Consider the following 26,534-nt stretch of genomic DNA (forward strand, 5'->3'; position numbering starts at 1 on the left):
TTTATTTAGAGAAAGATCGCCTTTCTAAGTGATTTGGATTAATTCATCTTAGTTTTCATCAAGGCTCAATTATTTTACATTGTTAAGCAATTTGAGAAAAAGAGTTTTGCATTAACTTGGCAAAATTTCCTTTTGTAAAAAATGAGTCTCGAATAATCATTTCACTTTCATCTGTTTCAGAAATTCGACAAAGATGTTTGAGTTCTACGGATTTTTCAATGTTTATAGTTATTCTTTCTTATTTATTCATTCATCTAGTTTTTTACTTCGTGGTCTGGAAATTTCTTTGACGTCAAAACATTAAGGATTTGAATTGTCTACCGACATGAAAATAAATAAAATAATACGATTTTCTTTGCATAAATCGACAGGAATCTTAACGAAAATGTGAATCCATTTTTTATAACGAAAACACAACAAAGAGAACCATTAAAATGATTAACAGACGAGCGCCATGGCAGTAAAAGGCTTTTGTTATGTCGCCTGACATTTTGCAACGAATTGAAAATGCATGCCATTTTCAATTTTTTTTTTCACCACTAAATGAATCTTAGTTAGCCATGAAATAATCATACTCATGATAAAAGGTAAGGCATCGCTAATTTATAAGTGGCGATTCGATATCAAGGTCTGGCTCATGTGATTGGTGTTTGTTGGAGTGAAACAAAATCAACAGTCTTTTTAAAATTCTGATCAGAATTGTCACAAGTCGCCCGCGCATGTGTGAATTCAGTTTTTAGTTCGCTCGTAGGCCGCAAAAGAACACGAAAGCTCCGGTGGGTTTGAAAGAATATGATGAAGCTAGGTTAAATTTCTATGTGTTGTTATGGCAAGATCCAGCCGACCTTCTCCGATGTCTCCAGAAGTCTTAACATCAAGTCGAAAATCGAGAGACATGGACAAAGATCTCGACGGGTCTTACAATGAGGTAAAAAAAAAAGCCTAACTGTAAATTGGGCAAACTTGAGAGGGAACAAACACAGGGCGTAGTTTGGCTTCGGTCGGTAGAAAGTCTCAGTGCTTGCCGGTTCATTTCAAACGAATTTACTTGATTGGGTTTGTAGCTTTTGTAAATAACTTCTTCATTTGTCGTAATCACAAACTTCCATACAGTTCTACGATACCCAAACATCGACGAATGCCCAAAAAAATTTAACGCAATAGAAGAAAAGGGATTTTATTTGCTTGTCCAAAATGCTGTGTGAAAAAAAAAACAAGATCACGTGCATGTAGCCTCTTGTAAATGTCCTCAGAGACGAAGGCCTTGTCTTAGACGATATCAGTGTCAAAGTTTGAAAACCACGTAGACGAAACATCGAATATGATATGGCGTTCTTTTAACATTCTTTTAGTCTTGTCTGGTCGGGGGTACATCCTACACAGCCCTTTGTGTATGTGGGCTTATCAAATTCCATATTTTTTTCATAATAGAAAGATTCTGGTCTGTGTGAAGCTTATTATTATTATTTTTTTTTTTAGCCCGAAGGCTTGTCTTGAGAGCATTCGTAATGAAAAGAGTTCTGTCAAACGTTGTTGTGATTTTGCGCTGCATAATACAAAAATCTATTTGATAAATGTCGAGCGAGCTAAAATGTTTTGTAAACTCAGGAGATCACAGAAAATATCGCTATCTGATTATGATTCTCAAACCGATAGTGCAGATAAAACATTGTCTTTAGGAATCGGATAAAAAAAACATTGTTTTGAATTTTTTTCCTTTTTTCCATGTATCGACTGGGGTTCGAATGCGACCTCAAGATATCTTTAATGAAATTATTTCGTTCTTAGTTTAGATCGACTTGAAAAAGAGAAAATGAAAGATGAGATTTTCGAGCCGAAAGATAACTTTGATGAGAACCTTTTCTAACCAAATAAAGACATATTTTTTATTTTTCTTCTCCCTTTTGGGAAAAACGGAAATAAAATATAAGCTTATGGCGCGCCATTGTATGATGAAGAGACCCAAGTGATTAAAGTGGGTTTTATCAAAAATACCGACCAATCCCAAAGAGGCGCCACTCTTGTTCTCTGTTTCCAGCTGTCACTCTTACGACTTAGCTTAAATATTTTACCGGATGACACTGGCGTAAATTATTCAGAGAATTCTCGCGTAAACGCAACCATGAAGGAGAAAAAGTCAGCTGTGGTCTGGTATTTTTAATATCCAGTGAAAGAAATATCACGTCGTGGCAGAAAGCACGTCAAATGTCATCGCTTGGGCGATTAAAACTCAGCTTTTAATTTTGGAAACCCATATCACACTGTTTTCTCATTTTTGAAGAATATCCGATAACGTACATCAGGGTGCTCACCGAACAAAGGATCATAGACGGGCGGTCCCTGTTTGCGGTGAGCAGTCCAAATTCATTGTAAAAATGTCGTTTTTGACATTATAAAGAATGTGTCAGTGATGGCTATAGCAAATTAGAGTGTGTGCATTCGAGGATTCTATTGGCTGAGAAAGCGTGGTCAGTGACTTCAGTGGGTTTTGTTAGTTTAGCCGATGTTTAGTGGACAGAACAAATACTGAAATATAGTCATGTCACACTTGCAACCGACGTTGACGTTTTGAGGTTTAATTCTTTTGTTTGTGTGTGCTTTTAATGTCATGTACAGGTCGCGGAAGGTGAAAATATCACCAGCGACGATGTAGATGATCCTGAATCTGCGGAACACGACAGGCTGAACGGAATTATGAGCGACACTGCCAAGCGGTTTTCTTCGCTTCTTACCGTCATTTGCCGCACAGCAAAGAGATCTGCGAACAAAGTGGCGAAAATGCGAAAGAAAAAAGGTGGAGGCGCCGAAGAAATCAGCAACTTACCGGTAAAAACTGACGCGGTAGGAAGCCCTTGTCGAATGACGCGTGCACCTCAGAAATCTGCTTCAAGTGACGAAGACAAAGGTACATTCATTTCACAAGCGTTTTTTACTTTTCGTCATGTTAAGTCGAAAATCAAAGTGAGATTTAAACAGGAGTTTTATTATTTACAGTCGAGCAGCAGTTCAACGAGACTTATGAGTTACTCCATCTTCTTGGCCAAGGAGGATTTGCTGTAGTTTATTCTGGAAGAAGGGTTCGGGATGGCTTGCCAGTACGTGATTTCCTTTTCTTTACTCTGTCTTTTCCTGATTCGCAACTAACTTTTTGCATGGGAAAGAGATGCTAGATTGGGAATCGAATCTAAGATAGTGGTAATTACTAACAGTGAAATGGTGTAAAAAAAAAAAAAAACAAAAACAACAACAAAACACGAATCTTACATACACTCGACAAAAGACGACATGATTCCATTTTAAAGATCGTAATAGTTACTGAGTAACCCAATTAAATGTGCAGATCAAAATTTCAGATCGTGTGTTCTGATCAAATGTTCCAAGTGATGATGATCAAACGTTCTAATTTAAACCTTCGTGTCTGAGGTTTACATGGGCAGTATTAAGAATTTTCCCACAGTTTATTCCATTTCATTTTATCTTTTATCGCTGGGTTCTATCGATCGCTTAAGTTTTTTCTCCCAGCTATATGACAAGTGGCACTTCGAAACCATGTAATGGCCACGTACATTTCATAGTATTTTTTCATAAACCCATCTCATCAACAGGTTTATTTGTTGCAAATTAACAGGCCCTTGGCTTCGTTTTCCAACTTTTTGTTTTCAGTTTTTAATATTCATGCAAAATTTGCCGGGTTTTACCAAAATGTGATTGAGCAGAAAAGATGTTTAGTACGAAAGAACAATATACGGCAGGATTTTTGTATTAAAATTCTTCAAGCTGTCATCGAAATACAATAAAGCCGAGTTCTTTGGCGGCGAAAGTTCCTGATCTTTGAGCAATTAGCGGATGTCTGAAGGAAGGATTAACCCCGGGCAGCTGTTAAGAGTTTAACTTCAAGCGGCTTTTTTATTCATGTCTGGGCTCAGAGAACCAGCAACCCATGCATGCACGACTTTATTTTCTGGAGTAAAATGGCATATCAGATGAAACTGAAAATAATTATTGAGATCAGCCCGCACCACTGGTCCGCGTGGCGATTATCTTGCACAGTGAGCAATCACCTGGTAGAATCGTATCACCCTGGGCGTCGAAAGCCATTATCTAAACCATAACACGAAGCTTTGTGATAAGACGTTAAATTAGCATAACAAGACTTTTACATGAATATTTTAGATTGAGAAAAGTGAGGAAAACCTTAAGTTTTTCGGGAAAGTAAAGATTTCGCAGCGCAAGCTGAAGTAAACTGAACTGCGAGTTTAGCGAAGAGAATAGGAAAATAAACATGTTCTGTATTGAAACAAATCATTTTACATCAAGTTCAGGGTAATGGATTAAATTGTTTTTTTTGGAAAGAATAAGATTGTTCTCAATAGTGCCGGACATAATGGTAAAATTGAATTTTATTTTGAACAACTTAACATGAATATTTGAACTTTTCAAAACCGGTTTTGCCTCACCTGGAGAGTTTTCATCTGCCACCTTTCGACAAACCCAAACATTTTGAAAATAAAACCTATCCTTAAGAAGAGGGCTTTTAATTTAACACTCTTAAATATATTTTAGTTAATGTAGCTCGTTTATCATGGCTAAATTATTGACTTGGTTTTCAATTCTTATATTTTTTTAGTTTCTTTAAATTTTTTTTTCATGATACATTGACATTTATTTTTTTTCTGAATCAGTAAAATGCCAGAAATGCTACATTGTTAGAGGATCTTCATGCAGAATAATTATGTCGCTCCAGTTCATCAGTTTTTTTAAGTATATCGTCGATAAATTTTTACATAAATGACGTTCTTCTGATTCTATCTATAAAGAGCTAACATTCTCTTAATTGGTCTATCTACGAATTTCCCAAACTTAAGGTTACGAAAACTTCCCAATGATAACATCATTTTGATATGAAGAGTCATTTTTTAAAGAGACAGGTACTCAAATAATAAGAGAGTAACACGTTTGTGAAAGTTACGTAACAGAGAAAACACTAAATCTTCTTTACCAATAAACAGTTATTTTTACGAACTTTTTTAAAGAAGTTGTTGCCGATGTAATTTTGCATAGAACTTCCCTGAACATTCCATGGTTCGCAAAAGGCTCGGAATTTTAAAAATCTATTTCCATCAGAGAAGAAAGAGCAGTTGCAAGGCTTATTTGAACCTTACTATTGACAGTACATTTCAATTAAATGTTTCTGGTAGTTTTTATTTCAGGCATCGTTCACTTATACATCTTTACCATTTTTGGGCCTGCCAAGAGATCAATTTATAATTTCTTAGGCCTGTCCATTTGCAATATACATGTTTTCCTCAAACTGTTTTAATTATCACAACAGATGGATTTTTCCCTGTCTGGTGAAATGGACAAGAAAGCGGCACTTTTGCTACACTGAGGCGTATCTATGTACAAACAATATAGGCCTCCTTAATAATAATAATAAACTTTATTTAAAGAGGGTATACACATAACAGCTTGCGCTGATAAACCAGTGGCTCTCAAATTTTGCCTGAAATTTCGTTGAAAATGCAAATCGCAGATCATATGAAAGTTACACCAAAGCTTAGGCAAGATGATAACAAAATTTCCGTCCTGTTAAAATAATATTTAAAAATGTCGAACATTGTTGCAGTTGTGTGAAGCTGGTTTGGATATAAAATGGTTTGTATCATTACTGCGTTCGTTCGTTTTTTCTTAGGTTGCAATCAAGGTCATTCCTAAGAGCAATGTCTACTCTTTTGATGAGGTCTGTAGATTTTTAAATTTTGATCCAAACATTGTGATAAACAAGTACAAGACTTCACAAGAGGGGAGTAACACAGTATAGGAAGGCTGGGAACGTCGGTGGGGAGTCTAGCTCCCCCCCCGTCCCCCGTACTAAAATGGCGGGGGATGTCGGGACACAGCCCCCCGCTCATTTCGGTGTGGTGTGGAGATCGTTGAGGTAGATGGGGTTCGTCGTAGTTAAAAAAGGTGCAAGTTTTCGTAGGTGGAGGAGCAACGGAGGTTCCCCGAAAAAAAATAGAAGGGGGGGCCGGGCAGGAAGCCACCCCCTTTGTGTACCGGTGCGGAATTGATCGCAATTGCAAAAAAAAAAAAAATCGGTTTGTACAAGCATTTAGTATCTTGAGTTTTTTCACTGAATAATTCATCAGGATATCTTAGCCTGGTGTATGATGCAAAACTGAAGTTGTTTTCAACTTTTTTCCCTAGGAAAGTGAAGTTCCGGTGCCAATGGAAGTCCATCTTCATCGATATCTCGATCACCCAAACATAATAAAACTTCTCGACTACTTCGAGCATGCGCAGGCATACGTAATGGTGCTAGAAAGACCCAAGTATCACAAGGATCTTTTCGATTACATCACAGAAAAGCGACGATTGGACGAAGATGAAGCGAGGAACATTTTTCGTCAGGTAGTCGAGGCAGTGATGTACTGTGAAGCAAAAGGAATCTTCCATCGCGATATCAAAGATGAAAATATTTTGCTTGATTCTATCACTGGTCAAGTGAAATTGATTGATTTTGGTTCCGGGACAGTGCTTGAAAACACTTTGTACACAGACTACGAAGGTCAGTATTTGAAAACTTTGAAAAGTCCACTTTTCATGATTGCTATGACTGGTTAACGTAATCACATTCAATCAGCGAAGTTGTGCACTTCGTAACTTACTGAGAAAGCTTTTTTTTATCACAGTTGGCAGTAATGTCGCAATTTGATTGGCCAATTTGTTGTTGTCGATAAGAGTACAGAGAGCACTGCTCACGTAAATGTGTCACGCAACGTGTCAAGCACTGAAAGAATCGTTTTGTTTGATGTCGATATGGTGGTATATTTGTTGCGGACTCACTCGGCTGCGCTTCGTGAGTTCACAACATTTTAGACCGCTGTGATGAAGAATATCGTTGTCGATAAGAGTACAGACCACACTAAGCCACTGTCGATTTGTTCACCCTAGAAAAGGTACCGGTAGGTTGCAAGCTTTGATTTTTATCGCTCCAAAAGTTTGCCGAAACAATCCAACTGAAACACCTACGTGAAAACTAGGCTTTTATAAGGTTTTCATGAGAGCGCGCTGATCGCAACAACTAACTGGGTTATTAACACTTCTTTACACTTGAACTATTTATGACATGCCCTGCGGGCGCGCACGGCCAGAAAAAATTACTTGGCTCAAGAAAGTTCCGCAGTCAAATGTAAGATTACTTGACGACGGATGGCGAAAACATTTGGCTCTCGTTCTTGACGAAAAGACTTCAGTGCGCTTGGTCTGTACTTCATGACCTCGAGCCAAGAATTCTTACGTTTGGCCCTCCCACCCAGTCAACAATTAGATATTGTCAAATCGGCTTAGTGTTTCGCTCGAAATTGAACTACACTCTGCTAAACTTTTTGGATCATGTTTACTGTGAGTACTCTCGACCGGTATATCAGTCGATACATCGGTCGAGAGTCGGTCGATACTCGACCGATATGTCGGTCGGCACTCGGAAAACACTCGGTCGACGGTCGGTCGACACTTTTATAACACCACAGTGTTCAGTTACCCGACAGTACGACTAAAATTCGTCACAAAAAGGAAAATTTATTCATATTCTACCTTACAAAGGAACAAAATAATATAATGCACGTGCAAACTTTTTCTAACTACACCTTTTGTCTTAAGGTATTCAAACGAACTTGACTTTTCGAAAAGCTTAATTCGGTAAACACATCGTCCGAGCACTTCAAATTTTAAAAAGCGAAGTAAAATTAAGTAACCGGTTCAAGAATAGGAGAAAGGAAACATCTACAGTTGAAAGTTATGATTAAAGGGGGATCACTGAATTTTTCTGAACAATCTCTCCTGTCTCCATCCTGCGTTCCGCAGAGACCAATCTTTTGTAACGGACACATTTTAGATATTACAGCTCAACCTCTTTGTACACTTTGATGATATTCTGTTCTCTGAAGCCCTTGAAATTAATTTCTAAAAGCATAGTCCCGTTGGCAGCCAGTCCAAGCCACAAACACTAAATGCGTTCGGAAAGTCTTCACATACGAGAGTTTCTTCGCTAGCCAGATGCCAGCATTAACGAGTTAATTATTAACTAAGAGGTCATTACCGATGATTAAGAACTCCACTTATTAGATAACATTAAAGTTGTATAGCAAACCTAAAAATGAAGTCGTGAGCTTGTGTTTTCCCTCCAGGAACTCGAGCCTATTGTCCCCCGGAGTGGTTCCGTTTTCATCGTTATTACGCACGTCCAGCCACTGTGTGGTCACTGGGAATACTGCTGCACAATATGATCGTGGGAGACGTGCCTTTTTCAAACGAAATAGAGATTGTAAGAGGAGAGTTGAATTTCCCGGATGGTGTTAGTAAAGGTGAGAGATTGCGCCCAAAAAAATAATCTAAACATGGCTGATTATTGGTGGAAATCTTATCGGTGTAAAGAGAAAGAGATTCTTGGAGATTCTTGGAGATTAAGGTTAACGTAAATAACCTTATAACCCCGGATGTGATTTATTGATTTCTCGAAAGATTGGCGAGGGAGGGGGGTGGGGTGGGGAAGTTGGGTTTTTATGGTTAAGGGAGGCCTATGGCCTCTCAGAGCCAAATGAAATTTATTGGTTTTCGTCTGACGTTGCTCAATTTCAAAAGCTTGTAGATAGGGGCTTATCGGAAAGGTGGGCACATCAGAAGGGCTTATCAGAGAAGATTGATAGAAAGTATTGTTGGAGTTTATGAAAGAGGCTCATCGGAGAAGAAAAATAAGGGAGAGCCTATAATAGAGGGGCTCGTCGGAGAGAGGACTTGGAGGGGGCATCAACAGACAGAGGGTTATTAGAGAGGATACCCATTGGAAAGGGAGCTCATTAGAGGGGTATAATATAAATAGAGGGGGGGGGGCCTATCAAAGAGAGAGCAGAAGCAGAACTAGAAGAAATGTATACCAACACAAGTATTACCTAAAGGTTTTTATTTGGTGGTTATGGCTGATAGAGAGTATTTTTATAGAGCGTGGGGATTATCAGTGCATTTTCGGTATATGAGGGGTTTAAAGGGGTCTGCTATCTCCTTCTCCCGTCCTCCCCCCCCCCCTCGCTCCACCCCTTTCACCGAGATTCACATTAGTATTTCCTTTTATGCAGACCTGCAGGATATGTTACGATGTCTCCTAACGAAGCACCCATCGTACAGACCCAGTTTGGAGGAGGTTTTACAACATCCTTGGCTTCAGCATCATAGACATAAACTTCGTGGTCCTGCTGACAGAAGAATGTGTCAGAGTGCACCAAACCCGGGGGAGGTCTCCGAGGGAAAACGCGGACGACAAGGGCATAGAGGAAATTCTGGCCTCTGAAACGGAAGGTTGAGAAAGGACCTCGTAAATTTTTGTCATAACAAGACAAAGTCCGCAATGCTAATCTCCATTGAGAGACTTGAAGCCACCTACACGCACGAACGATGGCGTGGTTAAGAGCCACGTGTCTGAGCTACTCAGATCACGTGCATGAATTCCACAAGCCATTACGGACTTAAGTGGTCGACCAAATGAAAAAAAACGAAAAAAAACAAGGTCATAAGTTTTTATTCTTAAGAGAAGCGTTGTCAAGAGCACGGTATGTTTAAGAGATTACGGAATAGGGAAACCTGGCGGGAAATCACAAGTGGAAAAAAAAGATATACCTCAGTTGAAATGAAAACTGCACGCGTTTTCCTGACTTCGAAGAGAGTTTAACTCCAAAGCCAAGTCGTTCAAAGGGCGGCGGATGACGCTATCCAACGGATAAAACGCTATCCAGCAGATATGTGTTGACAAACCAACTCTCTATCCACTGGACAGAGATTTATCCCATGGAAAGCGTCATCCAACCTTCGGTCAGCCGGGACCGAGTCTTCATGCAAACGGTTCGTTTTCAGTCAGTCAGTTTCCATCGAAATACTTTCCCAAAAATTGTTCAGATCCCAAAGTTTTCCTCGCGAAACAACGCCATTAAAGTCGACGAACAGTTTCGTGGTTAGTTCGTCCCCAGTCTCCAAAATAGGACATCCAACGCGGGTTAGATGGGATGTGAATGCGATGGGCAAGAGAAAACCGTCACCCTTTCCTTTCCTTCTCTAGCGCCGCACGGTTTTGGAGACAGTTGAGGACGAGTCAGCGCGTGATGTCGCACCACTATTTGCCATTTCAAAGACGACAGCAGGGGGACTGGGACTTGCAGTTCGACCATTTGTCGAAGTTCGATTCGACAACAGACCGGTTGATTAGAAAAGACTCTTGGAAAAGACTTTTGTCACTTTTTTTTTTTACGAACTCTTTAAATGAATGACTTTAAAAAATTGTTTCAACGCGAGAGATCCGTAAGATAGTGTCTAAATAAAAGTTATCCTTATGAATGTGGTGATTCCTGTATGTCTGCACTTAGATGGGGTAATCTTTGATGCAATGTAATCTGACAAGTTTTGGTCCGAATTTTTGGAGCGCTCTGGGTTTTATTTAGAAAAAATAGTCGCAAACTTTAACGATTTACCCAATAGCCCATTTCCGAATTACCCTTAGCCTCATTTTCAAAACGAGGCCTGGTGCTCAACCATTCTTATGAAAATGAGTTTAATTTGCATGTAAATGAAAACTTATTATCATATGAAAGGATGAGAACCAGGACTCGTTTTGAAAATGAGGCCAAGGGCAATTCGGAAATGGGCTATTAATTTGATTATTGCTATGTCCCTGAAATCAATGTTTCCTCTATCACAGGTGCATGCCCAAGCTGACACTTTTTCCTGTGCCCGATTACATAATGCCATCGATTATTGTGTTTCACACGGGAACTCATCGGCTACTCGCTTTTTCGCGCTTGTCATTGTTTTTTTTTTTCCTTTGGGAAACGTTTCCTTGCCTTAACTATTGATAACAAGTTACTCGCGCTCTGCAGTTTTACAAAAATACAACCTAAGAAACAATTTCTTTAATTACTGATTTTGAACGCGAAAATCATAACTACAATACCTACCTACCGAAGGCGCGCTATATAAGGAAGTCTTCCCTGGGAAGACCTAGGCTCATTTGTCATTCACCGTTGCCGTGTGCGGGTCAAATTCAAATGCTGGTAGACGAACAAAAGGAGCTGATGAGATATCTATTGTTTACTTCCACCAGCATGGTGGCATGAGGTAACGCGCGAACCACCTACTTCGATCTCAAATTTACCGCCACAAATAAAGACAGTTTCCATTGGAGAAAGGAAATACAAATCTCAAAAATTCTTGTATTGTGATGAAGACATAAAACAATTTTAAGGAATGCGCCCGCTGTTCACTGCTTTGGAGTAGCTGTAGCTCAAGCTGACTTGACTCTAAGAGTTCTACATCACACGACGGTTGATTGACAAATGGTCCAGTGGGACCTAAGGCTCCTTTTATAGCGCGCCTTCGTATTCAATTATTAAAATAATTCCTTACGTGTAGCGCACAGCGTAATCGTATTCAAGCTGCATTCTTTACAAACGAGAAAAACAAGTACAGTTAAACCTCTTCTAAGCGGACGCCCTCAGAAATTGGAAAAAATGTCCGGGCACTTGTTAATGTTAAACACGTACGGACAGCTTGCTTTCCCTCACTAAGCTGTTGCTCTGTCAAAGGTCAAGTTTTTGTTGATTTGAAAATTAAACACAAATTTTATTGCCAAGAGTTAATTACTATGCATGGGGTGTCCGCTAACGAGAGAGCGTAAACAAAAGAAAAATCCATTTTTTACTTTAAAAAGTGTCCGCGTCCGCTTTCGAGAGTGTATGTAAAAACAGAGTTTGACTGGGAGGCAAAATCGGGAATTGAAAAAAAGTGTCTGTAAGTAGAACTGTCCGCTTATGAGACTGTCCGTAAGCGGAGTGTTGACTGTACTAGAAAATTAATATTTTTTCTTACGTTATGACCGTGAAAGGTTGCTATTAAGTGTGTGAAATGAGCCAATCAATCCTATTTACATAACAACCACGACTACTGGCCAACACCTGACTATGGCGACTAAGAAAAGTAGACTAGAACTCAATAAATAATATCAAAAATAAATACGAAGTTTTCACTGGTCCTGCCAGTGCAGGGGCTGATTTGAGGGTTAGCATTATGCTCCATCACTCGTCAGCTCCACCCGTAGCACCTCCTTCTTCTCCGGAGGGTGGCACGACGGATCTGCGTCGCTCTCTTTTGCGCGAGGCCATACGTTCCTTCAGTTTTTTATTACGGCTCTTTTCGTCCAGGAGCTGTGATGAGCGTTCCGTATGGGGACCCTCCTCTTCCGAAGTCTCGGCTGAGCTGCCGCCGGCGCTAAATGATTGGCTGGGAGGAGCCAGCTGTTAATCAAAGTAGACTGCTAGTAAGCTACCATGTCATTTTATAACATAACCAAAGAAAAGCGCGCGCTCTGATTGGTCAATTTAGCGTCCCCCATTTTCCCATGGGTGTACGCTGGTGACGTGAGCAAATGCAAAGACTATTTTTCCGCGCGCGCTTGTTTTTTTCTGGTCACGTAAGATTTGTTAAACAAAAGGGAACTCTTTAGCTACAATGTGTTAATGTTATGTTATAAAACAAATGGTAAACACCACAGCGTACACTATTGAGTTATGGATGCACTTGGGAGGTTTGCTAAGCACTCAAGAAGCTAGAGTCGCTCTCGGCTATCGCCTCGAGCGACTCTTACGCTTCTTTCGTGCTTAGCAACCTCCCGCGTGCATCCATAACTCAATAGTGTACGCTGTGGTGTTTACCATTTGTTAATTATTTTATGTGTTAAGAAAGTTGGCCTTGTGCGGAGTAAGGTGAGTTTGAAGATATTCTCCCTCCTCAAGAAAAATCCTTTAAATAAGCAAGCAAAAGAGTTGTGAAACGGATACTTCACTTCTTAACTAATACTCAGTTTAAAGAGGTTTTCATGTCAGTCTCACGTGTTATTCTAAAATGGCACAGAATCAGTACCACTTTATCTCCTTATCCATTTTGGATAAGGTGTACGCAACGTTCATTTTTGGAACAAGAACACAAATTTTACTCAAACTCGAACACAGAAAACTTTCTTTTCAAAAATAATAAAATTTATTTAACTTAACGCAACCTACCGCAGAAACGGTTGACACACGGCGTTGTTCACTCTTGAATTTCTCCTCCATTTTTGCGGCGATCCGTTTCATCCTCTCCTCCTCAGACAGTCCTTCTTTCTCTTCTTCTGTCAACAGACTCTCAAAACCTTGCGCTTTCTCATCTTTGGGTTCGCGCATTGTCATCGTTCGTTCATAGCGAACACGCGCGATTCGCTCGCGAACCATCGTGATTTGACGTTCGCGTTCTTCCTATGGAAGGAAATAGCAAAGGTAAGTAAACAGAAGATGGAAATATGGGTAAATGCAACAACTACAGCGACGAAAACTCGCATTAAATTCGGGTTAAATGCGAAGGCGGTAAATGGATCAGGGCATTTATGATAAAGAAATAAAGGAATGTAAGAAAACTTACTTTCTTCTGTTGTTCCACGAATGTCTTCTGTCTCTCTCCCAGTCCCATAATGGTCGCCACCTCTTCCTGCTTTCGTTCAATGCGTGACTTTTTCCTTTCTTTACGGGCTTTCAGCTGTACAAAACCAAAAGATACTTGGTGAAGTCAAAAGGAAAATTTTCCTGCTATGCTTGTTAGATCACAACACACTTTTCGAATCAAGAGATCATATTTGAACTATTACGATCTACCACTTAACATAACGTTTTCCCCATTTTTTTTTAAACTAACCTTTACCTGCGACCAAAAGAGAGTTCAAAATGAAACTCTTGGTATTGCTTTCGCTTAATTGTTTTGCTGAGAAATCCTTTTCTTTCACCCCATCACTTTACCCAAATCACAACAAAAATTTACGACTTTTAGCGACTGAAAACTGAAATTGCAGAACTCCATGACTTTCAAGTACTTTCATGAACGTTTAGTCCAATACTTCATGAACGTTTTTCCAATACTTCTCCAAATTTAGTTATCGTTGCGTCAACTACCGTACTTCATGCTTTTTCCACCAGCGCTTTTTGTTTTTTGTTTTTGTTTTTTTTTTTGGTTAAGCAAACGCATCTTGCTAATAAGAATTCCCATGCTAGCTTTATAAAGTGCGTTAATGATCTGTAGTGTTGTCTGGTTGGTTAGAGCTGAACATACCATTTCTTCCTGACGTGTTCTCTCTCGTTCAAACTTCATTCCAACATTGGTGTGCTCACGTAACAAAGATGACAGTATTTCTTGCTGTTTCTCTTTGGATACTTCTACATCTATCACTGTCTTCTCGCGCTTCATAGCAAAGCCACCCTAATTCAAACATACAAAATAAAAGAGTTACCTTTTTTATAAACATTTCCATTTTTTTTTTCAACCACTTGTGCGCATCTACTTCGAAAACATGCATACCATTTTTCTAAACAACTAAAAGATTCATAACATTTTAGCAGGTTGAAATCCTTATTTTTCTTTGACGTACGCAAATTTTGTGTGAAACCGGTTGGTTTCCTCTTGTGTTTTTCCTTTACAGTTTGCGCGGGAAATTGATGCGCGGTTGGCCAAAATTAATCCATTTGCGCACGCCCCACGTTTGACCGCTGAAACAGTAAACAAATATTGTACGGATAATTTCCCTTTACGTTACTCGTAGTTCTTTTCCTACCGGTAATGGATAGTCCGCTGGAGCCTGTTTTGGTTCTTCTGCCTTCTTTGCTTCTTCCTCGGCCTTCTTTCTGTTCGCTTCTTCTTCTTCCTTTCTCCTGGCTTCTTCCTCTTCGGCTTTCTTCTTTTCTCGCTCTGCCCGTCTACGTGCCAAGCGTTCATTTAGCTGTCATAGGAACAGATTAATTGCCCTCAGGTCAGACTTATAGATTTTATGCATCATACGAGTTGAAAGCAGCGTAGCTGAAGTTGTATTTCAATGGTTTTGTTTAAATAAAACAAGTGATAATTTCCGAGGGAAAATTTTACGTTAGCGTGATGTAATTACATCGATTAATCATAACCATTACAATTTCCTCAATCATGATTGCTGCATTAGCTGCTTTATTTTTCAGTAATTATTCTGTAGAGTTGTAATCGGACAGTTGGCTGTCCTCAGACACCTGTAATCGGACAGTCCAATCGCGCGGCTAAATCCACCAATCACAAAATTGATCACAATAACCATAGCAACAACCACTTCTCTTAAAAAGACTGGGGAACTTCCAAAATGTAGGAATGTTTTACTTTACACATTGTCTCTACCGGAGATATTTTCCCTAAATGTATTCCTTATTTCTCGGAAATTGTAATGGTTATGATTAATTGGTAACAGAACTTCGTGTCGTCCAAATCGATTTGGAATCGTGCCAGTAATTGACGAAGCGTACTCTCGCTTCGGAGTCGTCCGATTTGGAAATCACTCGCATGACTACCGACTGAGTTGGACTTCAATCGGTCCCATTTCCATTATCAACACAATGAATTCTACAAACTGTCCCTTCATTGACCTATCCACTGACGAACAAATAATGAGACTTGCCAACAGATAAGATTGGAGCTCTATCCTTTTACCTACTAAAACCCCATCGCTATTCCTGATAGAGAACATGAAAGTGACAAGAAACGAGGCAAACCGATGATTTTTAGCATGAATCAGTGCTAACATTTTGTTTCCTTCAATTAAGAAATTGGCGCTGGCCTTCATGTGCTAAAGGAGCACCTAAAGAATATCTTACGTAACTCCCTTTCACATAATGGAGAATAAAACATATAAGCTTGGTGAGAAAGAGAGAAAAACATAAAAGTGGTAATAATTAACATAGAAAGAAGCAACGACAGCTAGGAGGTGGGTAGGATTAACGCGAATTGAAAAAATACCAAACATTTGAAAGATGGCGAAGGATGGCGAGGATTCAAACTGATTGTAAATGACTACAAAGTATGAGTTCTATAGGATAAAAATAAATAGAAGTGGCAATAATGAACGAGGAAGGCACATGGATTGCTAAGGGTGGAGAAGATTTTGATGGATTGAAGATAACAAACTGAGCTACATTTTAACCACTTATGTCCAGAAATGCACGCAGTGACGAAAACGACAGATTTGACGAAATTTCGTTAGAATCGTCTCTTTCGCCAAATTCGTCAACTTTTTGGGGCCCTTCCAGCCAGATTAGATCTATTTGCTGCTATAATTTTGTCAACAACCTTGGTGAAATTTCGTCAGAATCGTCACATTTGACTAAATTTCCACACATTGTCAAAATTCGTCAAATCTGTCATTTTCTTTTCTGCGAGCATTTCTAGACATATCTCGCAATTACGCACCGTTTCTTTCTGTCCTTCTCTTCTCATCATTGTCTTCTCTCGGATGAGAGCGAACTGTTTCTCGGCCATTGTCACTATAGAAGCCGCCATGTCTTCTTCGTATTGTTGCTCTTCTCGTTTCCTTCGTTTGGCTTCCAGCCTCTGCTGCACCATATTACGCTGCCTCTCTATATTAGCCGCCATTGCCTGAGGAACGCAGACAAAAAAAAAAAAAAAAAAAATCAAAACGATTCTGCAAATGAGCGTTAAAAGTTACCAGGGAGGGCAATGGTTTTCTCACCCAATTCCCTCAGTGATTGGTCGAGAAGACCTGCACCTTCCTTTCAACCCATAAAATGCTCGAGTCAATCGTGCCTAAGCGTTAAACGTTACCAGGGATGGCAATGGTTTTCTCACCCAATTCCCTCAGTGATTGGTCGAGAAGACCTGCACCTTCCTTTCAACCAATAAAATGCTCGAGTCAATCGTGCCTAAGCGTTAAACGTTACCAGGGATGGCAATGGTTTTCTCACCAAATTCCCTCAGTGATTGGTCGAGAAGACCTGCACCTTCCTTTCAACCAATAAAATGCTCAAGTCAATCGTGCCTAAGCGTGAAACGTTACCAGGGATGGCAATGGTTTTCTCACCCAATTCCCTCAGTGATTGGTCGAGAAGACTTGCACCTTCCTTTCAACCAATAAAATGCTCGAGTCAATCGTGCCTAAGCGTTAAACGTTACCAGGGATGGCAATGGTTTTCTCACCCAATTCCCTCAGTGATTGGTCGAGAAGACCTGCACCTTCCTTTCAACCAATAAAATGCTCGAGTCAATCGTGCCTAAGCGTTAAACGTTACCAGGGATGGCAATGGTTTTCTTTCTCAAATTCCCTTTGTTATTGGTCGAGAAAACCTGCTCTCAACCAATCAAATGCTTAACCCAATCGTGACCTTGTCAGTCTCACTGGCTTCTTGTGGTTATTGCCTCTTTATTGCCTCTGTTCTGATCAGTATTTCGTTAACGGCACGGGGTCAAAATGTTTCTCAATTTTTCAAATTAGAACTGGAGTCAAATTTTTTGATAACGGAATGAGTGTATGGGTTGAAAAAGGCGTTGGAAAAAAACCAACTTTCATAGGGAAAATAACTGGAAGCTTTGATGACGAGAATGAATCAACGTGAAAAAAAAACACACATCAATCACTATTGAAGAAATTTGAATTTTTTGCCATGCATTCTAAAAAGCAGATAAAGTGGTGTGGCCACTTAAACCTGATACAGTCTGGACAAATAATAGATATTTCAAATATGAAGCTTACTTTTCTCTTGGCCTCATGCTGTTTCTGTAATAACTCCATTGCTCTCTGTATCTCCTCTTCTGTGGCTCCAGCTAACTTGCGAGCTTCTTTTTCCTTCTCCATCTCAGCTTCCATCTCTGCCAACTTAGCTTCTTGTTCTTCCTCCAAACGAACTTCTTCTTCGTCTGCTTCGACCAGGTTCGCCATGACAGTTGAGGGCGCCTGTCGTTAGAAGAGTATTAAGACATAAACCATTAATCTCAGGTTAACAATCAGGTTGATCAAATTCTCTCCAAGTGGTAAACAGTTTTAACAGATTCTCCGTAAAATAAATTTTCAATAATCTTGTGGAGGACCAGTTTTGAAAAAGAGCACCTCTCAGAAGCCTGAGGTCAATTGTAGGAAATTTAAGAGAAACCACTGAGAGGATCTCAATATTGATCAACGGATATCTTACCGCCATAGTTGTGCTTCTTTTTCTCATTGGACGGGAACCCATCAAAGTCGCAGCCACGTTGTCCATCCATCCTTCCCGGCGTGCCATGCGCTGATCAGTCCTGATTCGCACCAAAACGGACTCGTCCTAATGAAAAGAAATTTCACAAATGTGTTACAAAAGGCACGTCATTCATGGGTTGAAAAGCCATCGTCATAAAGAAAAAATTATTCATACAACACTAAAAATAGGATAAACACTCAGTCTTTGGATGTTTACAAAAATGAAACTTAGCTGACTGAGAATCGCAAACATTCCAACAGATTACGGACTCATTCTGAAACTCCACTACCAAATATGGAGGCTTCTAACGACCTTTCCGCGCCATTTTCCTTGAGTCCTTTTTGACATTAGACACTTTAAGATCGACGTTTACCGCGGACTACAAACCTCTTCGGGTCACATGATCCATCTTAAGCCTCACGTTTGCCAGAATTTCTCCAAGTTTTCGACGGCGAGAGGTTGGTTTTCGCGTAAGTAACTGATTTATCTCAGCTTTTATTTGCATTATTATTTCGTCACCCCACGTATGCCCGTCACTCATACACAGAAATTACCTTCTTCACTCATTCCATACGAAATTTAACATCGACAAGCCAACAGTTTTGTTTTTACGAGGTTTGAAAGACTGCTTCACAACCTAAAAATCCAATATGGCGGCTGGAAAACACATGCTCATGATTCTTAATACACGAAGGAGGTATTCCGCAAACGGCAAACTCGAAACCACGGTTTGCGGTCCGCAGTAAACTTCGATCTTAAGATGATCGTTGACTAACCTTGTCGGCGCCTAAAATGTTGGCAACAGCATTGTTCTCAATCTTTTGCTTTTCTTGTAAATCAGCCATAATGAGAACGGATATTTTTTCTTGAAGTTTCTCTTCGTCAACGCCTTGTGTTAACAGTTGTGCTCGTTTGTTCTCTATATGGAGAACCAATGCGTCTTTTAAGAGTTTCATGTGTTTAAGTCGGCTCGCAGCAATACGAGTTGCGTTCGCTTTCTTCTCCTCCTGTTTAGTTGACAAGAGCCAAGAGCAAGAGAAATGTAAGTTACATCATGAAAATGAAAGAAAAAAAGTAAGGGCGAAGTGAAATTCTAGTAAATGATGGCTAGGGAACCTTAGGAATGATACTAATATCAAATGACTGAAAACGATATCCTTGTAACAAAAACGAACAGTAACGTAAGAAGAGAAGCGCAGAGAAGAGAGAAAAATTGAATGAAAGAACGAAGGCGCGGAAAAAGGAATGGGTGCTGGGTGAGCGACCGCAAGTCAAGCGAGAGGCAATTTGACGAACTTAACACCACATTGCTGAAAACTGACATCATACCAGCATTTGTACATAACAACTTGTGCATTAAAAAAAAATTGACATTTTTCCTTTTACACCTCTTAAGAGATGTAGCTGAGGCACAACAATGGAACCATAAGCTACTAATACAGCGTTCTCCAAAACTGTCCATACAGCCTTTCCGGGTCAGATTTAGCAGTGGACATCCACATTTTGACTTTTCTCGTCCACTGTTCAACTTTCCAAGTCGTAATGGAATTTGGAGCGTTGGTTTTTCCGGAGGGTCGAAAGACAGAGAACCGGGAGATAAACACTGCACTCATGTACGTGAGCCAACAAAAATTCAACCTACACGCGACGTCAGGTTCGGGAATCAAACCCAGGTCACTGTGAAGAGCCTCGAGTGTGCTACGTGCTTTCCCTACTGCGCCATCACTGCCCTCCTACTCTAAAAAGGAAATTTAAGGGGGAAAAAGGGTGTGCGGAGGGGGGGGGGGGGGAGGAGGGTGAGGTGGAAGGAGGGCAAAAAAAAAGGAGGAAAATTCCGTACCTCTGTTTGTAATTCATCAGGATTAGCCTGCATAGCATCCCTAACTGCATCCATTCTCCAAGCTTTCCTCTCGTTGCCTATTTCAACCACTCGAGTTTGTCGCTCCGTCTCATTTAAATACCTGGCTGCAGCTAAACCATCTTGGTCTGCTTCAGCTTTGGCCAAGAGATCTGTGAGTGCCTAGATGGGTAAAAAGAAATTCTTCTCCGTGATTTCGACACATTTCTCTAAGGAAATTTTCAACTGACGGTGAAAAATAAATCGAGATTTGCATTGGTCTGCTCAACTCTTTACACCCTAATATCAGTCAGCATATTCTCTATAACATTCTTCATACATTTCATAAGGTGCTGACAAGGAGAATTTGTGTAACTATCAAGAGCTTCTTTAGTTGGTGATCATATCTGTTATTCTCCTGACCTTCATGCGTGATTCAGGGGTGATATTGTAAGAAGAGATTAGATGCAAATCACTTTTAGGGGTGAAAGGGTTATCTTGCGCCACACACTCAGCCAATACGATAAAGAATCAATCACATCCTCTTTTTCGCGCGTGTTTTCACATTTCTGCCACTCGTGTTTCCACGCTTCTGTCATTCGCCCTTTTTTTGCGACTCCTGTACAGACGCAGTAGTCAATTTGCTTTCAAGTGGGTTCACGAAAGTAAGTAAGTAACAAGGGAATAATATCAGAACCAATCAAAATCCATTTGGCAGTCTTACGGAACAATTTATTTCAAGAACATTTGACGATTGTTGCCCGAGGGTGTATATTCGAGTACCCGTTGCCTCCTCGTGATATTTTCTGTTGTTCTTAATGGCTGCTGTATTATTTCGGTTGTGGTTTTTATGTCACGCAATCGAGGTGCGCTCTTTTACGATTTGAGAGAGTAATATATGGGTAGTTATTTTTTTTTTTTTTAAATAATTCCGAGACCACCTTGTTCTCACACCCCTCCTGAAAGTAGGAAACAAAGATCATTTATAATTCATGTAACTGTTAACGAAAAAAATACCTCTTGTTCTGAGGAATGTTTCCTCTCCACCTCACTCAAAATGGTTTCCTGCAGTTGTGCCAGTCCCCCTTGCTCCACATCCAGTGCGTTTCTCTTGTCAATCTCAATATCCTCCGCCTGTTCCTTCAGCAGTTTCTCCACCAATTCTTTTTGTACCTCTTCACCAGATTTTCCCTTCTTTGCTGCCCTGCGAGCTTTGATGGCCGCTATGCGCTCACGAGCGAGTTGCTCCTGTCTTGCGCGATCCTTCTCAAAGCTGCCACACAAACAGTGTTACTTTATTAAAAAGGGAAAATTTCCATCGAGTCGAAAGTTCTAAGACGACTTTGATTTTACTTTACTTCCGTCCCAATTGACACCTAACCCCTTTGCATCCACCATCCCACCCCAGGGGAGGACATCCATCCCACAGTAATCTCGTGTGTTGGAAATTAACGTCTCCTACCCCTAACCATGCAGGAGACAGGACCTCCATTTATTCGTCCCTATCCGAGAAGACTAGAATATCTAACCATTTCTTGATGTTATAGAAAGGCAGCAAATTCTTCTCAATTATTTTAAGACCTTGAGTGCTGGTCCGGCCGGGGCTCGAACCCTCGACCTCCCGCACAACAGTCCAGCGCACTATCCATTGGGCTGACTGGGCGGCGGTTTCGAGCGTTAGCTAACTACTCCCCACCCCCCCCCCCCAACTTGGGATGTTGGGAGGATACGAGAAATGCCTTCGGCTCGTGATTTATAAGTTTTCCTTGTTTTCTCTCACTAACATAACTAGTCATATGCGGGTTTTATAGGGGAATCCTTGTTTACAATATTTGCCTCATTAGCATAAGCAATTCAGTTTCTGATGGAGCTAAAAATAAATCAGTTCTGAATATCGAAAGGTCAAAGTACGATTAACTCGGCCAATGAATACGAGCCGGATGCACTGAATACTTTTTGTGCAACACGGGTTTAAAAACTCAAAATTGTACATAAAATGTATGAGCTCATTAGCGCTTTTGCCACCCAGAAATTTTGCAGTTTTTGATGGACTATTTCTCCTTGAATATTACACCCAAAGAGCTAAAAATTTCACCATGTACTAAGGTTTTCTAGCTCTTTAGCTGCCTGAAGTCAATTTGTATCTAACATGCTTCCTTCTTTACGCAAAGCCGTATGCAAATGAGCAAAAATGTAAACAATGACCTCAGCATGAATTCGCCTATAACCTGATGAAGCATCCACTTGGAAACTATTAGGACAATTGATCGAGTATCATTGTTTAGTAAGAAAGTGAATCAGTTTTATATCAGTAGATTTAACTTAAGTAAGGATAAATTTTTATAGTTTTTGATTATTTATGTTGTTGCTATTTGTCTATGTTAGTTTTTCATGTTTTTTGCATTTTATCACAGGCAGTTTATTTGAAATAAGGAACCTAGAATTCTGTATAAACTGGCCTAATTACTCAGATATCTCTTTTTTTATACTTGTATATATTTATAATTAACTCCTTGTTTTTGTTTTGATTATCTGTGTAATTGAATTTGAGTAAATAAATAAATAGATAAATGAATAAATATCTGAACTGACCAATCAGACGATGCGTACTATGTTCATTCATGTTGTAAAGATGGAGCTATTCTATTGGCAGGAACATGGCAACGTGAAAATTGTTCACGGGAAGAGACATTTTCAATTGAGCGTCGAAAGTGATCTGAGATTGCATTGGTTTTGCTTTACTTCGCTCTGTGATTGGTCCAAAAAAAACTGGCGCCAGCACGTCAATCAATCAGATACAAAACTAAAACCAATCCCCACTTGGCCACCTGCGTTTTCCCGCGCTTCAAGCAGGTTGCCTGTTTTTACGTTGAGTTCTCATTGCTTAATGATGATGTCAACCTTTGTTCTGATTGGTAGTTGTAATTTCTTTATTTGTGGTTTTCCGGCACTCACTTTAAAACTTCTCTAACGTAACACTAATAACTTACTTTGCCTCTCTGGCGGCCCGTTCCTGTTTGGCCAACCCAAGTAGAATAGCGGCTGTATCAAAGTTGTCTTCCTGTTTAAGTCGTCGCTGTTCTCGCCTCAGTTTTGCCAGTTCTAGCTGTCGCTTTCTCTCGCTGTCGAATCTGACGTCTTGCTGACGAAGAGCTCGCAGCAGAGCTTCTTTTTCCTCCTCAAATTGAGACTATAACATAACACATACGAGAATAAAACAGATTTCTTTGCAATTCGATGGAGAAGACTTGGAAAGTTTGACAAGAGTCTGTGAGGCAGATTCTTCGTAAGAAGGAAATGAAAATGAGAAGTAATATGAGAGAAAAAGAGAGAATGGAAGGAAGATGGGGCAAAAAAATTGAGAGCACCTAGAGGGCTAAGTCAAAAGGCAAAGAAAAGAAAAAAAAGGAGGAAAAGAAGGGTAGAGCGGGGAAGGAAATTGGTTAAAAAAGGAAAGGAGGGAAATAGGCGGGAAAAGAAAGGGAAAAGGAAATATGAGAGGGAAGTAGTAACGAAAAGGCGGGGGGTAAAGAAGAAGGTTAAGATTGGAATGGAAAGTAAGGTATTTGGGAAAAAAGTGTAGAAGAAGAGAAGGAGAAAATTAGGAATTTGAAAACTGGGAAACGGAAAAATGAAAGAGGAAGAAGGAAAAAGCTAATTACGAGAAGGGAAACGGGGAGTATAGAGCATAGGATTCGGAAGAGGAAGACGGATGGAAGGGAAGAAGATGCACGGAAAAAATGTGATAGATGGCGAAATCAAATGGGAGAAGGGTAGGAAAGTATCCGGAGGGGGGGGAGTTTAAATGTGAGAGGAGAGAGGTGAAAACTTTACCGATAGATCATGCAGCAGGGTGTTTGTTGTGACTTCTTCAGCATCCGTTACTGTTTCCTTGATCAGATCATTTAATACTTCGGTATCCACTGCATCAACTCCCTCAGCTTCTACTTGTTCGAGTGCAGCCATTTCTTCTTGATTAACTTCGCTTCCCTGTTGTTTCAACTGACGTAGCCTATCAAGTCTTTCCTGCAGACGCTGTTTTTGTAGCGACTTGGATTCGCCCATTAGAGCACGCAAAGCTGCGTCGTGTTTCATTCCTTCGCCAAGTAACCTGTTATTGGAAAGTAAAAACAAAAACATTCAATTTGGTCAAACTTGACACAAAAGTTTAAAAAAGGAAAAGGAATCGATAGGGAAAAATGCATCCAAATGGAAAACAAAAAACAACTGTAGTTTTCTTGCAAAGTCGAGTTTCCTGTGAGTGCATAATTAGCCAAGGGGCGCATGTCGCTTAAAAGGCTTGAATTAAAACTCTTGGTATGGTTTCTTCGAATATATTTACACAACTAAAACAAAAATAAATCGATGAATAAATTTAACAGTCAAATCCACCAAATGGCTCCTTTTCCTAAAATCCCAGATCGAATTAAAAGTTGACCGAAGTATTGGGTTTGGCCGGGTGCAAAGATAAAATTTGAGATGCTGGTGAAAACACCAACAGGAACTCAAGCATGGTGTTTCTTGGATCGGGACGCGAATCTAAGCCCCTACCAGCGCTCTAATCACTGTCTAATTCCTGTTCCATTTACCTAGAGGCCTCGTCTAATTTTCCCTCCTGCCTCAGCTTCCTCTCTTGTAGCTTCAGCTTCAGCAACTTGGCTTGTCTCTCCCTCTCGGACAGTGCCGCCCATTCCGCATCTCCCATTTGCTTCATAAGGGCTTCTGTCAGCAGCTTGTCCTTCAAGGCGTCATATTTCTGTTCTAGTGCTTCCACCAGTTCCTCTTCTGCAGATTCCTCCGCTGTAAGGCGAGCTTGTTTCCTCTTCAGACCCAAGACACAGGTAGCAAGATTGTCGTACCAACGTTCCTTGCAAGCCATCGAGTGCACGCTCTGAAGCTGCTGAAGTACCATGGGATTCTGGGAAAAAGAAAAACAATGAAATAAGTAAGTACATGCAAGACACTCTTGAATCGTTACATTATTGACTTAAACTCGAAATTACCTTGTACCTCGTGCTGCAAAAAAAAAAATGTTTGACATGAAAGTATTTGACTGATTGTCACAAAGTTGGGTTTCTTCCATAGAGTTCAACACAGTAACATCTTGTACAGTGTAATAAACAATGCCAAGTAAAAGCATTTGACAGTGGTTTTCATTTGAATGGTCAAACACTAGGGTTTCATCCACAGACGTAAAAGTTTCTATCACCTTTTACAACATTATGAAAGAGAACTAAATAGAAGTATTGCCAAGCACCTTTCATTTGAATGGTCATACACTAGGATTTCATTCATTCATCGACACTAGTCCCTTACAGTGACTAGCATCTAATTTCTCCTTACAATATCACCCCTGAAATCACACATTAAGGTCAGGAGAATAAAGGAAAGCATCACCAACTAAAGAACCTCTTGATTGTTAACAAAATTCTCCTTGTCGGCACTTTAGGAAATTTATACAGAACAGTATGGAGAATATGCATACCGATGTGAGGGTGTAGAGGGTTATGAGATAGAACAACCTTATACAGCTAAACGAAGTAACTGCCCCATAGCTTTTATTTTGGTCTCATCCAAAGACTGGATAGTTGGAACCATTTTAGCAAGAATCGCCTCAAAAATATGGAATACAAACTGGTCTCCTTTAGGTCTCTTTTTCTTACCTTCACAGCGAGATCTCGTAGCAAGTATTCCGCTTCTTGTTCCTGATGTTGCTGAAGGGCAGCGAGTAGAGACACCGCAACGTCATCCGGCCCCAGTTCCTTTCCTTCTTCTGCAGCCTTCTGCCTCAGTTCCTCGCGGCTCAGTTCAAGCTTCAAGCCCACACCCTCTCGTAGTATTGCTTCTTGTTCGTCAACGGTCTCTGTCATTTCTTCGGGTCCAGACTCTCGCCACTGTTTTCTCAGTTCCTGGAATTTGACGCGATATTCATCCAAGGGTCAGGCAAAGAAATACAAAGCATTATGAATACCATCGATGAATAAGCCTTTATTCGACGAACAAGCTTTAAATTCACCATATCTCTTACTCTACCTCCACACGGCACGCTCTGCCACATATGAGCCTGGTAAAGCACAGCGGTCAAACGTAGGGCATGCGCAAGGGGATCAGGTTTGGTTTGCTGCGCGCCAATTTCCCGCCAAAAATTTCAAAGGAAAAGATCTCGTCTCCTGCATCTAGTAATTAGTTAATTTGGTTAGGCAGGGGACGTTAAAGAACACATTCACGAGATTACCGCGATGTGGTCTGGCCTGTTTACTGGGAACTGGGGGGAGGGGGCATCTTCAATAAGTTTCCTTCGATTGTTTGTAAACTGCTGATGCAGTCCGGTTTAAAGTCTCCCGAAAAGTGTTGTGATGCGCATTTGATCGTATCAACATGTTAATTTGCGCAATATAAATATTAATTATTATTATTATTATTATTATTATTATTATTATTATTATTATGATGCAGTATACACGTTTGGATGCTAGTGAGCTAAGCAAGATAGGGCGAAGATTCGTAACCTATCTGCATGACAGGACTGTTAACTATAATAATATCTAATACTACTTAAATATAAATGATCAATATAAAACGATAAAAGTGTCAATTGG

At 40.2% G+C, this 26,534-nt stretch overlaps 2 protein-coding genes across 4 annotated transcripts in view; one reads left to right on the top strand and one right to left on the bottom strand.

Annotated features, from left to right (window-relative positions):
• The first annotated feature begins 567 nt into the window (after positions 1–567).
• Positions 568–10,383, top strand: LOC111342737 (serine/threonine-protein kinase pim-1). Of its 3 annotated transcripts, none has more exons than XM_022949852.2 (7): positions 568–928; positions 2,617–2,905; positions 2,995–3,095; positions 5,693–5,740; positions 6,208–6,568; positions 8,190–8,366; positions 9,135–10,383. In XM_022949852.2, exons 1-7 carry the CDS (start codon positions 827–829, stop codon positions 9,344–9,346), a joined length of 1,290 nt encoding a protein of 429 aa, XP_022805587.1. In that variant the 5' UTR covers positions 568–826; the 3' UTR covers positions 9,347–10,383. The 3 variants fall into 3 exon arrangements, with proteins under 3 accessions (XP_022805587.1, XP_022805588.1, XP_088615749.1); XM_022949853.2 differs by lacking the exon at positions 568–928 and adding an exon at positions 2,096–2,349; XM_088759623.1 differs by lacking the exon at positions 568–928 and adding an exon at positions 2,362–2,481.
• A 552-nt stretch (positions 10,384–10,935) lies between these two features.
• Positions 10,936–26,534, bottom strand: part of LOC111342733 (uncharacterized) — a 36,328-nt gene continuing 20,729 nt past the window's right edge. The window contains exons 25-39 of the mRNA XM_088759621.1: positions 25,599–25,844; positions 24,525–24,853; positions 23,770–24,046; positions 22,926–23,125; positions 20,953–21,208; positions 19,939–20,118; positions 18,875–19,105; positions 18,057–18,182; positions 17,621–17,821; positions 16,324–16,509; positions 14,675–14,839; positions 14,176–14,322; positions 13,495–13,608; positions 13,101–13,331; positions 10,936–12,335 (exon numbers count right to left, since the gene is read on the bottom strand). Coding sequence (XP_088615747.1) covers positions 12,117–12,335; positions 13,101–13,331; positions 13,495–13,608; positions 14,176–14,322; positions 14,675–14,839; positions 16,324–16,509; positions 17,621–17,821; positions 18,057–18,182; positions 18,875–19,105; positions 19,939–20,118; positions 20,953–21,208; positions 22,926–23,125; positions 23,770–24,046; positions 24,525–24,853; positions 25,599–25,844 — 3,108 coding nt within the window. The 3' untranslated portion in view covers positions 10,936–12,116. The remainder of the gene's footprint in view (positions 12,336–13,100; positions 13,332–13,494; positions 13,609–14,175; positions 14,323–14,674; positions 14,840–16,323; positions 16,510–17,620; positions 17,822–18,056; positions 18,183–18,874; positions 19,106–19,938; positions 20,119–20,952; positions 21,209–22,925; positions 23,126–23,769; positions 24,047–24,524; positions 24,854–25,598; positions 25,845–26,534) is intronic.

This window comes from Stylophora pistillata, chromosome 5 (genome assembly GCF_964205215.1).
Source record: "Stylophora pistillata chromosome 5, jaStyPist1.2, whole genome shotgun sequence".
In the NCBI taxonomy this organism is placed as follows: Eukaryota; Metazoa; Cnidaria; class Anthozoa; order Scleractinia; family Pocilloporidae; genus Stylophora; species Stylophora pistillata.